The 13,458-nt window shown below is 56.2% G+C and overlaps 2 protein-coding genes across 4 annotated transcripts; one reads left to right on the top strand and one right to left on the bottom strand.

Moving 5' to 3' along the window:
- Positions 1 to 101: 101 nt before the first annotated feature.
- On the bottom strand, positions 102 to 5,442 carry GARIN5A (golgi associated RAB2 interactor 5A). 2 transcript variants are annotated; one of them, XM_082710180.1, is made up of 5 exons: positions 5,163 to 5,442; positions 4,826 to 4,944; positions 4,345 to 4,475; positions 875 to 1,145; positions 102 to 269 (listed from the first exon to the last, which is right to left on the bottom strand). In XM_082710180.1, the coding sequence occupies exons 1-5, from the start codon at positions 5,221 to 5,223 to the stop codon at positions 213 to 215; spliced, it is 639 nt and encodes a 212-aa protein (XP_082566306.1). In that variant the 5' UTR covers positions 5,224 to 5,442; the 3' UTR covers positions 102 to 212. The 2 variants fall into 2 exon arrangements, with proteins under 2 accessions (XP_082566306.1, XP_082566305.1); XM_082710179.1 differs by having other exon boundaries at positions 5,136 to 5,436.
- Positions 5,437 to 12,311, top strand: EMC10 (ER membrane protein complex subunit 10). 2 transcript variants are annotated; one of them, XM_082710178.1, is made up of 8 exons: positions 5,437 to 5,634; positions 7,022 to 7,094; positions 8,032 to 8,141; positions 9,026 to 9,130; positions 9,466 to 9,647; positions 9,808 to 9,901; positions 10,864 to 10,950; positions 11,180 to 12,311. In XM_082710178.1, the coding sequence occupies exons 1-7, from the start codon at positions 5,521 to 5,523 to the stop codon at positions 10,948 to 10,950; spliced, it is 765 nt and encodes a 254-aa protein (XP_082566304.1). In that variant the 5' UTR covers positions 5,437 to 5,520; the 3' UTR covers positions 11,180 to 12,311. The 2 variants fall into 2 exon arrangements, with proteins under 2 accessions (XP_082566304.1, XP_082566303.1); XM_082710177.1 differs by lacking the exon at positions 10,864 to 10,950.
- The last annotated feature ends 1,147 nt before the right edge of the window (positions 12,312 to 13,458 follow it).

Genomic DNA, 13,458 nt, shown 5'->3' with positions numbered 1-13,458 from the left:
TCTCATGGTGGCCCAGGAAGCCACACACGATGAACCGAACACCATGTTGAGGCAGCCATGTTGAACTGGTGATGTTGACAAAAGTGCTCATGACCTGCTTGTTGGTTCTTAAGTGGTCGATCTTTATTAACTTTAATAATTCATCTTTCTGGCCCTGAGATAGGGTACTTTGATCTCTGGTCCTTTGGTGACCTCATGGGTATTGGGAGGAATCAGAGTCCCCAGAGTTCAGAGGTGTGTGGGTCAAGTCTGGCTTCCATGGCTTGAATCTGGGTATAAGAAAGAATTTGTCTCAGAGGTCTTGACCTGCGGATGTATCAGCAGTTTGGGGGTGGGTAGGTGGAGTGACTTTTGTACTTACCTGGAAGGTGGGGGGAGTGGGGTGTCTCAAGAGGAAGACACCCCACAGGTTTCAATGCTCCCACCTTCAAAGACTGGTGCTCCTCTCCTTCCCCTGGCCTTATATGGAACTGGACATCCGGTTTGGCCCACCCTAGCCCTTCTGGGCCCAGGTGTCCCTCCCACATATCCCACTGAAGTGGGTCAAGGGGAGAGAGGCTGGCGGAGTTAAGAAACTTGGCTCGTGTCCCCAACCCTGCCCTGGCTTGAGGTCTTGCTGTCTCTACACAGAGATTTCATACCCTTCCAGGACTCAGGAGTGAGGCCTTCCTTGGCGCCCTGTGCTCTCACCACAGGAATCCAGGCCCCCAGCACTCCCACACACTCAGTAGTCCAGGTTCCCAGCCCTAGCTCAGGGTAGTCCAAATTTCCAGCTGCTTCCTCCAGCGCCCCCCCCCACAACCCCGGAGTCCAGCCCCAGCCACGCCCTCTCCCCGCCCCACCTCCTCCCCAGCATCCCCGCCCCTCCTCCCACCTCTTCCCGCTCTATCAGGTCGTCGTCCTCGTCGTCCTCGTCGTCTCCATCCTCCACCGGCGAGTACTCCTGCGTGAAAGGCACGGCTCCCTCGGCCGAATGGAAACGCAGTCGGTAGAGCAGCCGCACCCACTGTCCGAACTCACGGTCTCGGCTCTCGGCCGGGGCCCGCAGCTGCAGGTAGAAGGCGCGGCCGGTGCGGAACTTGACCTTGAGTTGCCAGCGGCTTTCGTCGTGGACGAAGAGCTGGACGAACTGCAAGGGGAACAACCTGGGAGGGCGAAAGGGGCAGCCTCAGGTTCTGACGCTCTGTGGCTCGGCAGCCTTTTCATCCCGGGCGCCTTCAGGGTCGGAGTCGCCCACCCTAACGCCCCTCTCTCAGCCCAGAGACAGTCCCTTCTCACTTTCTCTGCCTCTTGAATTTTTTCCATCCGCATAGTACCTCTGTGTCTCCCGCTGGTCCTTCAATAGGTAGCCGCCTTCTTGAAATTTCCAGTTGAATATGAGAATGACATCAGACCCATAACAGGTCCAACGACCAAATTCCTGACCTCCCCAACTCAAACCTGCTTCTCTTTGCCTTCCGCATCCTAACTACATCCTCCCACTGCTCCGTCAGAAGTCGTGGGGTTGCTCCTGACCCCACGTTACTCTCATATCCTCATCCAATCCTGCACAAACCCTGACAGCTCCACCATTAAAATGCCACCGTCTCCAGGATCCGGCCACTTGTAACCCCTTCCACCACCAGCTGGGACCCGCCACCCGCCCAGGGAGCTCCCTCAGCCTTCACCGCTCCGTTCCCATGCGGCCGCCAGAGGGCGCCGGCCAACACCCGAGTTCACGTCCCTCCGGTGACTCCTGCGGCTCAGAGTAAAGGCAAGGTCCCTCCACACCTTGACCTTGCCCCGCAGGATCCGCCTCCTCTGTTTACCTGTCTGCTCACTCCCCTCGCTCACTCAGCCCCAGCATCACCAGCCTCTTTGCTGTCCGACACTGCCTCAGGGTGGGAATCTTCCTCCAACCAGCCCCATGGCTTGGCCCCTTAATCTTGTGTTTCTCAAAAAACGCCTTCTCTCTGGGCTGCCCCATATGTCTCCACAAACCTTCCCCCCTTGAACAAATTGTCATTTATTCTGTTTGCCTTCCCAGAGGGGGAGTTTGAAGGCAGAGATTGTGATCTCATTTTGTTTGCTGCTGCTCCCCAAGTACCCAGGGCTCACATGGTTGGTGCTCAGTGGATGCTTGTTGAGAGGGTGGATCATTTGGCCCAATACACACAGCAGGGATTTGGACCCAAGTCTTATCCACGATGGGGCAACCATATATCACCCTCTGGCCTGGCAGTGCTACCTCTGGGGACAGACACCCTCACTCCTGTGTGCATGGATGCCCTCTGCCTACCATACTGGTTGCAATCCCATGACACCGGGCACTACTGTCCCTCAGTAGGTGGCTTCATCTCTTTATGACATTCCCCAAGTGGCAGAATAACAGTTGACGTTTACAAGGCGCTGACCCCTTGCCAGGGGCTGTTCCAAGGGCTTCACAAACATTTACGCAGTTTATCCCCTGAGAGCCTGGGAAGGTGGGCTCTCCTCTAATCCCCATGTTCCAGATGGGGGAAATTGAGGCACAGACGGGTAGGGAACTTGGCCAAAGCCAGTGAAGAAGAGGTGAAGTCAGGATTTGAACCCAGGCAGGATGGTAACAGCACCAGATGAAAACTTGGGAGTCCAAAAAAGGATATGGGGCTTGTACTTATGTTGATATAAAATGAATGCTGATACAGTGCTGATGAAGGAGTGAGCAGAGAGGAAAAGTAGTATACACCTGCCCCTGGTTTTATTTTATTTTATTTTTAAATTTTATTTATTTATTTGACAGAGATCACAAGTAGGCAGAGAGGCAGGCAGAGAGAGAGAGAGAAGCAGGCTCCCTGCCGAGCAGAGAGCCCGATGCGGGACTCGATCCCAAGACCCTGAGATCATGACCTGAGCCGAAGGCAGCGGCTTAACCCACTGAGCCACCCAGGTGCCCCCTGCCCCTGGTTTTAAAGGAAGGGGGAACACCCATAAAATGCTTATAGAATGGGCCCAGGCCAGCTCCAGGCTGCAGGCTAGAAGTGAAGGACTAGGGGCTGGTGAGTCTTGATGCATTATTTGCAGAGCAAGTTCAGTGCTTTTAAATTGACGGTATGCTTTTTTGGGGGGATGGTGTTGAAGGGGTTCCAAGCACCCCTTGGCACTGTCATTAGTGTCCCTCCCACTGCAGCTCACCACTCAGTGAGTGGTGAGGTCGATTGGTGGGACAGATTAGCACTGAAAGGAAAAGAAGCAGTGTAGAAGCAAGAAGCGAAAATGCCCCGGTGCACCATAAGGTGTCAGCATACTGCTTTGTGGAATGTTCTAAACTTATACAGGGGGGATACATTAAAGGCTGTAAGTAGCCTTCATTTAGTTGAGGTCAGAATCAGATTCTGCCACCAAGTGGGTTGCAAAAGAACTTTTTAGGTTTCAGAACTGCAGACAAAGAACTGTGGACCCCTGTGTGTGTGTGTGTGTGTGTGTGTGTGATGTAAGTCTTTCCTTCCTTTCCTCCCTTTCTCTCCTTAATTGTAAGATGTAGTAAAAAAAGGGAAAGCCACTGGCAGAATGCTTTTACAGTATACTACACGTATGTACATGTTTTGTTATTGGCAGCTAGAGGCAGGAGCCTAGGATGGGCGAAAGGTGTTATTTTGTGCTATGTATGTTTTGTACCTTGATGTGTATTTGCATTCCTTTTTCAGAGAGAAAACAAAAGACCTGTAGGGCTTGTGTTTAGTGTGGCACTGGAGCTCAAGAGTCATGAGGTCAGGGGCACCTGGCCGGCTGGGATCCAGCCCTGAGCCAGGCTCCCTTCTTTTTGCTCTCCCTCTCCCTCTGCCATTCCCCCTGCTTATGCTCTCTGGCTCTATCTCTCTGTCAAATAAATAAACAAAATCTTAAAAAAAAAAAAAAAGAATCATGAGGTCAATAAGGATGAGGAACCTGAGATTCTAATCCCAACCCAACCCCTGAACCACTGTGGGTCTCTGGGTAAGTGGCTCCCCTCTCTGGGCCTCAGATTATCTCTTCAAAGGATGGGACTAAGGAGCCGCACCATATGAGTATGTCAGCGATGAGACTACCTTCATGGCCTACAGTGTGCCTGGTATGCAGCAGGCGCCGCATCCATGGTTATTCTCCTGATCCTTGCCAGGGTGAGACTGAGGACTGTCCTTCTCATGTCCATCTAGCTCTGATTTCTAGCCCCCGTGGATTGCCCTCCCTTTGTTCTGGGTGTACAGCAGCCCGCAGCAGGCTGGCAGCTATCCAAGACTCCTGGCACTGGGAGTCATCTGTGTGAGAGGAGGTGCTGCAGGGAGGGGGCCCAGGATGCCCACAGATGGGGAAGGAGGAGGTCTAGGCTGGGATGGGGGCAGTCACCCAAAGAGCTGCAAGCGTCCGTTATCCTTGGCAGGGCCGGCCAGCAGCAACAGGTCTGGGAGTTCCAGGGCTGGACTGGAGGCTGCCACCCCCATGGTGACCTTGTTGGCGACTTCTCCTAACCGGGTCACCTGGAGCCAGGGATTAGAGGTTAGAAGGCAGATAGATGGAAGGCAGGAATGGTGGGGTTAAGGGTCATGAGCCAAGTGTATTAAACACTGAGTCTGAGGTCAGACATCCTGGGGTCAGAAGTCAAGAGTTATCCAGGTGTGAGGTCAGGGAAAATGAACCAAGGGAATCAGAGGCCAGGGTTCACAGAGAAGCTAAAGGTGTAGAGGCATGGGGGTGGGGGTTGATCCAGAATGCCAGAAGATGAACGTTATGGGAGAATGGTCAGAAGTCGACAGGTCAGGGGTTCCTCAAGTCAGGAGGTCAGGGCTCAAGGTAAGGCTCAGTGTCAGGGGGTTCTGGGGCTCCACACCTGCACAAAGTTGCTCTCAAAGATGGGGAAGTCTCGCAGCTGGTCGAACTCGCCGCTCAGGAGGTGGCGTTGGAGCCGTCCAGGCCGGCCCGTAGGATAGCCCGGAACCAGGGGGCATTCTAGAGGGGCAAAGTTCAGGGGTCTAGTCCAGGAGACTGGGCCGGGGACCCCTCCCCTTCCTGCAGGGCCCAGGAAGTCCCACTCTGCCAGCAGGGGAATCCTGGCCATCAGGATTTCTCAACGCCAGCCCCATCCCTCACCTGGTTCCCTCACCAGGTCCAAGCCAGTCAGGCCTGGATCCGCCTCTCACCTGCCATCCCACCTGGTCCCTCCTCACCTGTTCCACTGGGGGCCGGCTTAATCTCGTGCCCCCGCATCATCGCAACGCCCCGCCCCATGGGGAGAGCGGAGGGAGGTGCCGCCAGAGAAAACGGGTGGGTGGCGCCGCGGGCTCTACACGTCACAACGCGGCAGACCAGGCTTAAATGTCAACGAAGAAACGCCCGTTGTTGTGACGTCATCATAGGGGGCGGTGCCCAGATACCTGGGTAAAGCTACCGCCACGGGTCTGGTGTCAGACCCCGGTAGGGGGAGGGTGCTAGTGCGCAGGCGCAAAGAGCTGGCGCAGGCGTTTGCGCGGCAAGCTCCCAGCGCCCGGCTCGTTTCCTCCTCTGGCCTGATGGGAAGCGGTCAAAATGGCGGCGGTCGGTGTGGTGGCTGCTCGCCTCCTCCTGCTATTGCTGATGGCAGCAGCAGTCCCCAGCCGGGCCCGGGGCAGTGGCTGCCGAACCGGAGCCGCTCTGCGGGGGGTGAGTACTCACTGGTTCTGCACAGGGGGCGGCGCTGACGGAAAGCTTGGGTCTCGGGTGTTTAGGTCCGATAAAGTGGGAAGGAGGTATTGCAGGGCCAAGAGAGGAGAAGAGGTGAAAGTGAGTATAGTTAGGAAGGCTCTATCTCGTGAGTATGCATGAGGGCGGGGCTTGGATGGGCTTGGCGCCTGGGCTTTCGGTGCTTTAAAAACGAGGACGCGCCGAAGGAGGTTGGAGCAAGAACCCGGTGTTAACGTTGGAACGCCGGGAATCCGCATCGTTAAATATGCATGAGGAGGTGTGGCCCTGGTGAGCTTTGGCAAATGAGACGTAGGGGCGGCTAAAAGGAAAACTGCGGAGAGGCTCTGGAGTAATAGGATAGGTGCTTCCTGCATATGCATGAGGAGGGCGGTATCTTGATTTGGAGGTTTAAAATCTGGACACCGAGTTGCGCAGGTGAGGGTTGCGTAGGTGCAAGGGCGTGGTTGGAGGATGCAGAGGTAGGAGAAATTTGAGTTTGGAGAAGTGGACGGCGTGGGGGCGCCTGGGTGGCTGAGTGGGTTGAGCCTCTGCCTAGGACTCAGGTCATGATCTCAAGGTCATGGGATCCAGCCCCGCATCGGGCTCTCTGCTCAGCAGGGCGCCTGCTTTCCCCCCACCCCGGCCTGGCTCTCTGCCTGCCTCTCTGCCTACGTGATCTTTCTCTGTCAAATAAATAAAATCTAACAAATTTTTTACAAATTAAAAAAAAAAAAAAAAAGTCGACAGCGTGGAGCCTTAGGAGCCTTAGCCTGAGGGGCGTCTTTGTTGTGGCTGTTAAGGTGTAAACGAGGCCACTTGTAGGGGCGCCTGGATGGCTCAGTCCTTAAGCGTCTGCTTTTGGCTCAGGTCATGATCTCAGAGTCCTTGGATTGAGCCCCACATCAGGCTCCCTGCCCCCGGGGGGGAAGCCTGCTTCTCCCTCTCCCACTCCCCCTGCTTGTGTTCCCTCTCTGTCTCTCTCTCTCTAATAAGTAAATAAAATCTTAAAAAAAAAAAAAAGAGGCCACTTGTATATAAGGTTGGGAAGGAATCTCAGGTATCCTTTAACCCACGAATGTTTACGATGCTAGGCATGAAGATACTTGCCTTGGAACTGGAGATGGTTGCCTTGGAAACAAGGTTACACTTCTTTGCAGGCTTTGGGTTTCTGGGGACCATCCAGATCATGAATTTTCATGAAATGGGCAGTTCCCGTTGGAATCACGGTGGACAGGTGTCAGTGTTTGGATATGAATATGAAAGTAAGGTTCCTCTTTCAGCCTGAGTCTGTCTTGGGATCCGGCAGTCCTGCCTTCTGCCTCGGGCTCTGATGGTCCTCACCTGGGGACCTCTCTCTCACCTGCAGGCCGGAGCAGAAGGTCGAGAGGGTGAGGGCTGTGGCACGGTGGGGCTGCTGCTGGAGCACTCATTCGAGATCGGTAAGTCTAGCAACGTCCTAGACTGGGTACTTAGCCGGTGTCCTGTGAAGTCAAGAACTTGGGTTTGGATGCCACCCAATGTGAGACATGCCTTTCGTTTACTGAAAGCTTTGCCCCTCAGAATGTGTTTGCATTATTCCGGGAAGGTTGGGGCAGGGAGGGCATGAGAGAGAAGGAACTCTACCTTTGAATACTCCCTTTACTGTAAGACACATCCTAGTTGCCTAGGGGCAACAGTAGAGCGGACTTCTCAGACCAGTCACTCTGTGGCCTGCACTAGGTGCTGAAGTTCTGGGTGTATTCACTCTAATGCCCTCCCCGCAGCCCTGCAATGTATAGGTATTAGAGAGAGCCCCATTTTCCAGAAGGGGAAGCAGGCCCAGAGGGGCATCACATCTGTAAGTGAATGGTAGAGCCAGGACCTGCTCTATAGCCCAGCTTAAACAACTATGGTTCAGGTGTTTAGGTTCTCAGAGCACAGAGGTCAGTACAGTCCAGAGGTCTGAGCCCCCAAACTCTGGGGCACTTATTAGAAACGCTGAAGCCGGGAGCTTCCACAGACCTCCTGACTCAGACCTTGGCCTCTGCTCGGGAAAGCCCCACTGGTTCTGACATGGCCCCATGGGTGGAAGCCCCTCTGTTCTGCAGATGGGAGAACTGAGGCTCAGAGAGATGAGGTGACGGTCCCTGGGTCACCTGGCGAGGCAGAGGCAGGGCTTGGAAGCTGTGGCATTCAGACATCTGCTGTCAGCTGCCCTGTGGGATAGGAGGGTGGGATGTGGCGGGGGGGGGGGGGCGGTGGGGTTGGGTGGGGTGGGGTCGGGGTCTCCACTTTGCAGGTGGGAACATGGGGGCTTGGGAGGGGGAAGCAGCCTGGTCATTGCAAGGGTCTTGGGGTTCAGTGGTGGGGTGGCTTCTGAGTCCTGACTCCCCACAGATGATAGTGCCCACTTTCGGAAGCGGGGCTCACTGCTCTGGAACCAGCAGGATGGCACTTTGTCCCTGTCACAGCGGCAGCTCAATGAGGAGGAGCGGGGCCGGCTTCGGGTGAGGAGGGCACCCAGGGCTTGCTTGGGGTGTGGGGGGACCTGTGCCTTGGACTACGCCATGCGTGTTTCAGGGCCTTTGCCCTTTGCCTGTGCCGTTCTTTCTGCGCAGCACATCCTTTTCTCTCATGGTTTTCATATCGTTGCTCCTCTTACTCCTCCAGGTTCAGTCAAGATGCTTTACAATCAGTTAGAAGGAGATTTGCTTGGGAGGAGAAAGAGATCCCTGGAATGGCCACAGTTAAATAAAAGGTTATTTCTATCATAGCCCATCCCGTGGCTTCCTCAAGGCCAGGCTCCTGCCAGGCCTGGTTTGGTCCTCCCTAGGGATGGTGCATGGAGGTGCAGTAGGCCAGAGGAAGAGAAAAATGAGGGGTAGAGAGAGAAGTTGTCTTTTGGGGATGGCCCACAAAAGCTGCCACAGTACACTTGCACTCTCTCCCTTTGGCTGGATGTAATTTCCTGGGAGGCTGGGGACACAGGTCTTATCGTGGGCAGGCAAGTGCCGGTGGGCGCCCTTCCTGTGGGAGGTAGTCCATTCTGGCCAGCCGTGCTTTGTGCTTCCTACGTGGTTCTTTGTTACAGCTGTCACTTCTGTGGCTGGGGAGTCCAGGTATGGGGTGGGTCTAGGTGCAGCTGGATCCAGGTTTGAGGAATATGTCCTTGGGACTCACTTCTTCCCTGGGCTGGGCTCTACTGCGCTTACAGTGGCTTCTCCCAAAGGTGGAGTATCCAGTGGCTCCTGGCCTCACTCACCACCACTGAGCTAGGGATGAGGGGGATGCAGGTGGGTGAGACGGGGGAAGGGTCCCCTGGGCCCAGTGGTGGTCCAGGCCTGGCAGGGGCTGCGCATTGTCCTCACTGCTGCCCTCCTCTGCCCTGCAGGATGTGGCAGCCCTGAACGGCTTATACCGGGTCCGGGTCCCTCAGCGCCCTGGGGCCCCTGATGGCTCAGAAGCTGGCAGCTATGTCTCCTCTTTCGTCCCCGCGGTGAGTCAGTGATGGGACTGTCCTTGGGCCCTCCCACCTGCCCCAGCCTGGCTTCCACCATTTGTGACCTGGCGTTTATGGACAGGAAGGACTCATACCTGGCCTTGCCCTCAAGGGCTGGAGGGGGGATGGTCCGGGTGGTGGGCCCTTTGATGGGACAGCATAGGACTTCATGGGGAGGCTGTTGTACTTGGACTTGTGCCCAAGGGAGGGGGGAACCATGAAGAGCTTTGAGAGATCCTCTGGGCCCTGTGAGAAGGGTTGGAGGCTTGGGGGTCTTGGTGCAGGCAAGGTCTGGGTGGCAACCCTGATCCCCCTGCCCCGCCCCACCCCAGTGCTCCCTGGTGGAGTCGCATCTCTCAGACCAGCTGACGCTGCACGTGGATGTGGCTGGCAATGTGGTAGGCGTGTCAGTGGTGACGCACCCCGGGGGCTGCCGGGGCCATGAAGTGGAAGATGTAGACCTGGAACTGTTCAACACGTCTGTGCAGTTGCAGCCACCGGCCACCGCCCCAGGGTGAGGGCGCGCGGGGTGCGGGTGCTCCAGGATGCGGGTGCAGGGCAGGGGCGTGGGCAGCACCCCCCATAATCTCCGCTCAGCCATCCTGCTGCTGCCCTTGCTGTGTCCTTGTTGGCTGACCCCGGCCCCATAGCCTCTCTCCTTTGCCCACCCCTAGTCCCGAAACCGCAGCCTTCATTGAGCGCCTGGAGATGGAGCAGGCCCAGAAGGCCAAGAACCCGCAGGAACAGAAGTCCTTCTTCGCCAAATATGTGAGTGGAGCTCTGCTTACCCTGGTCCCTTCCCTCCTGAGTCCCCCCTCTGCCCTTCTCTCCCCCATGGCCCTTGGCCTGTTCCTCTTCCTTCTGGCCTCCTGTGTGAGGGGCTTGCCTGTCACCTCCAGGCCTGTCCCCTGGCACCGGGGCTCAGCCAAAGGCCTGGATGGGGTCGGGGAGGACTGTTGAGCTGTGCTCCTTGCCTCTGCCTTGGTCTGTACCTGGCGGTGGTCACAGGGTATTCAGGCTCAGCATATGGCCTGCCCAGAGCCAGGCCTTTCTGGGAAACGGGGGCAGCCTTTCAGGCTGGGGGCAGATGCGGTACAGGCTGTGTTGGTGTTGAACAGAGGCCTGTCTGCTGTCTGGAGGAAGGGCAGTGAGGAGGGTGGTGGTCAGGGGAGGGACGTGGTCAGTACTAGGAGGGGGCGGGGATGAGGCCTGGGCTGGGACAAACCCTAAGCTGGGCAGGTGCTGTGAGGCCGAAGAAGGGAGGGAGGCAGAGATTGCAATGGGTTGGGGAGATTTGGAAAGGAGAGGACAGGTGGGGTCCTCCAGGTGGGGCTGGGTTGCCTTTGGCTTTGGGAGGGCACAGTTAGGGGAGGCAGGGCTATGGGTGGAGATGCTCAAGAGGCTGGTCTGGAGCTGGAGAGGGGACGGGCCTGTGCTGCCAGGCTGGGGCTGGTAGGAGGAGCTGGGGGCACTGAGGCAGAAGGGTGATCTACCCAAGACAAGGGCAGGGGACAGCAGAGGCCACTGTGGGTGGAAGGATGCCAAGCCTGACTGCCCTGAGTGTGGTGCCAGTGGGGCCTCAGGTTTGCCAGCAGCTCCTGACAGCTGCACTGCCGGGAAACTGAGGCCCAGAGAGGCCAAGAACCCACTTGCCCCAGCTCTGCCCTCCCCAGTGGCCATAGGACCCCATGGCCACCCCTGGCCCTGACCTGTGCCCCCTCCCTCCTCAGTGGCACCTCATTCTCGGGGGGGCTGTGTTGCTCACAGCCCTGCGTCCTGCCGCCCCGGGGCCCACGCCGCCGCCGCAGGAGGCCTGAGTGAGGACTGAGCCCCCTCCCGCCTCCACCCCACCCTGTGCCTCACCAGCCCTTCCCCAACCTGTAGTGATGTAGGGGACCTGGGCCCCCTTCCCTCACGTGGCCTCCCCTTATGCTGGCTCCCCCACCCTCCCTGCCCTGGCAGAATCTGGCTCATACTCACTTCTTTTCTTTCTGTCTCTCTCTTTGTCTGTCTGTCCACCGTCCCATCCTCCTGTCTGGCCCACAGTGGATGTACATCATTCCCGTCGTCCTGTTCCTCATGATGTCAGGAGCACCAGACGCCGGGGGCCAGGGAGGGGGCGGTGGCGGGGGTGGTGGCGGGGGCAGTGGCCGCTGAGGGTGGGGGGCATCAACGCCTGGTCTTCTTTCATGCAGGCAACCCCCTCCTGTCAGAGTGCTATTGTCCTTGATCATCCCAAGAAAGATTTGCTAGCTCCCCCTGTCCCCATCCCGTGATGGTAGGGGGATACTCCTCCTAGGAGTCCTTTCCCTCTAGGCGGACAGGTGGCCAGATTCTGGCATACCCTGCCTTCCCCTGTGATCCTTCCATAGCCCCAAAGGCTTCCTTTTGGCCACAGCATGGAGCTCGAGCTCCTGGTCCAGCTCTGACCTTATGTTTTCCCCCCTTCCCCTGAGCCTTGTAGTTTGGGAACATGCCGAGTTCTCTCCAGCCTCTGTGCCTTTGTTTGTGGTCTTTTTGCCCTGACTGTCCCAGGCCTGGCTAGAGGGCACCCCTAACTTGTCTGACTGGATTGGGCCACACACTTTCCACCTGTCTGCCCTCAGGGGCCTGGCACAGAGCAAGTGTGGGCTGGCTATGGGCATCCCTTGGCCCCATTCCAGCAGCCCTGCCTTGGGACCCCGCTTCGGCCTTTATCTGCCCATGGCTCCAAGCAGGAGTTGGGGTGTTGTGCCCTGTTTGGATGCCAGGCCTCCCACATGCTTTGGGGCATGCAGAAATGTTTAAAGTAAAAACAAAGTAATGTCTGGTAGAGTTGAGAGCCGATGATGTAAATAGAATCCCTTCCCCAGCCTGGAATGTCTTCCCTGGGACAGGCCACCAGGAGAGGACTGCTGGCCTTTCCTATTTATCATTCCACCCCACCGATCTATTTAAAAAATACCAACAATCTATTGAAATACATCAATGTTTCAAAAAGGTATGACTTCCAGCAACCAAATGCAACTGTTGATTTGGTTGCAGGGAAGTCCTTATGTACAGGCTTTATTGAATTCCGCTCTTTGCTCTGTGTATTATCCAGAAACACACAGAAATGGCTGTCACGGTCGCTGAAATGTCTGTGTAATGCTTTGTGGTGTTGTATGGTGGTTTATTAAACTGTTCCCCAAATGTTCAACGTTTAGCTTCCTGCTGGATATGGTTATAAATAGCACGGCAGCGAGTGCTCTCCAGTCTCTCTTTGGTGAGTGTGAATTATTTCCTGGGGATGCATGACCAAAATCACGATGGCAGATTGGAAACACGGGAAAGTAACGCGTTCGTGTGGCTCGAGTATCAAGACAATATCAAAGGTATGTGGTGGACAGGTGTCTCGCCCAGTTGCTTTCATTTGCTTAACTTCTCCTTGTGTCAGCCCATGCCAGCTGGGGCAGGGAGGGACACACGCTCTCCTTTCTTTGTAAAGCAGAAGTAGCAAATCCCCTCCACCACCCAGCCCTTGCCTCTTGGCTCCTGCACCTAATGTTCTGGAGACTTCTCCTAATGGGGGAGTGGCCTCGTCCTTGCACCCCATCAGAGAACTGCACCGGAGCTCATTCAACCTGGCCTCTGCCTGCGGCTGTCACTGTTTCCTGGATGCAGATGTAACCAGGGTAAAACCCCAGCAGCAGAATGACCGGCCAGAGGAAGGTGGCATTTGTATAAATGTGACCCACGTTGCTAAGTTGCCCCCATCGAGCAGACACCGGTCACCATTCCCCCACGGCCTTGTCAGCAGATGGCTCAGACCTCTCCGTGTCGTGAGGCTCTGATCCATGTCAGGAGGGAAATGGAGCCCGATAGCACCACAGGGATTTTCTGGGAACCGTTCTTGTCCTTTGCTCAAGGGCAGCATTTAGGATTTTGAATTCCTCTTGTGATTTGTCTGATGTTGCTGATGCCTAAAGCCACCCCCGTCTGTTTTCTGGTCCCTCTGGATTCCTGTCCTGCTGCGGCCCTTTCTTTGGACCTTCTCTTCTCTCTGACCTCGCTCCCAGGGGCCAGCCACTCCCCGCTGCGCTGCGACAAGTGGCCTGAGAGTTCCAAACAGTCCCACTGATTTGCAGTTCCGCAGTATTTTCTTCGACTGTGTTGTGTTACACACCCACCAGCAATGGGGGTTATCATTTGGCCCGTTTCTTTGTGGCTTCAATACATAAAACAGTGTCCAAGGGGTGCTCTAACTTGGCCTTTCTTTCCCATCTGTGCTCCATGTGAATTGGCCCCATGGTGTTCACTGCCGCTTTCTTGGACAAGGTTCAGACTCAGAGTTCCTAACCCTTTGC

Source organism: Mustela nivalis (genome assembly GCF_964662115.1).
Source record: "Mustela nivalis genome assembly, chromosome: 18".
Lineage (NCBI taxonomy): Eukaryota > Metazoa > Chordata > Mammalia > Carnivora > Mustelidae > Mustela > Mustela nivalis.
The sequence above is the reverse complement of the archived record's forward strand: the minus strand, read 5'-3'. Positions and strand labels throughout refer to the sequence as shown.

What these genes read in the sequence shown, in the direction of transcription:
- GARIN5A (XM_082710179.1), bottom strand. Translation starts at nt 5,223, where the DNA reads ATGGGGCGGGGCGTTGCGATGATGCGGGGGCACGAGATTAAGCCGGCC. An exon ending in GGGACCAGGTGGGATGGCAG is followed by an intron (nt 4,945 to 5,135) that starts GTGAGAGGCGGA and finishes TTGCCCCTCTAG; the next exon opens with AATGCCCCCTGGTTCCGGGC. An exon ending in ACCTGATAGAGCGGGAAGAG is followed by an intron (nt 270 to 874) that starts GTGGGAGGAGGG and finishes TCTTATACCCAG; the next exon opens with ATTCAAGCCATGGAAGCCAG.
- EMC10 (XM_082710177.1), top strand. Translation starts at nt 5,521, where the DNA reads ATGGCGGCGGTCGGTGTGGTGGCTGCTCGCCTCCTCCTGCTATTGCTG. An exon ending in CCGGAGCCGCTCTGCGGGGG is followed by an intron (nt 5,635 to 7,021) that starts GTGAGTACTCAC and finishes TCTCACCTGCAG; the next exon opens with GCCGGAGCAGAAGGTCGAGA. An exon ending in GGAGCACTCATTCGAGATCG is followed by an intron (nt 7,095 to 8,031) that starts GTAAGTCTAGCA and finishes GACTCCCCACAG; the next exon opens with ATGATAGTGCCCACTTTCGG.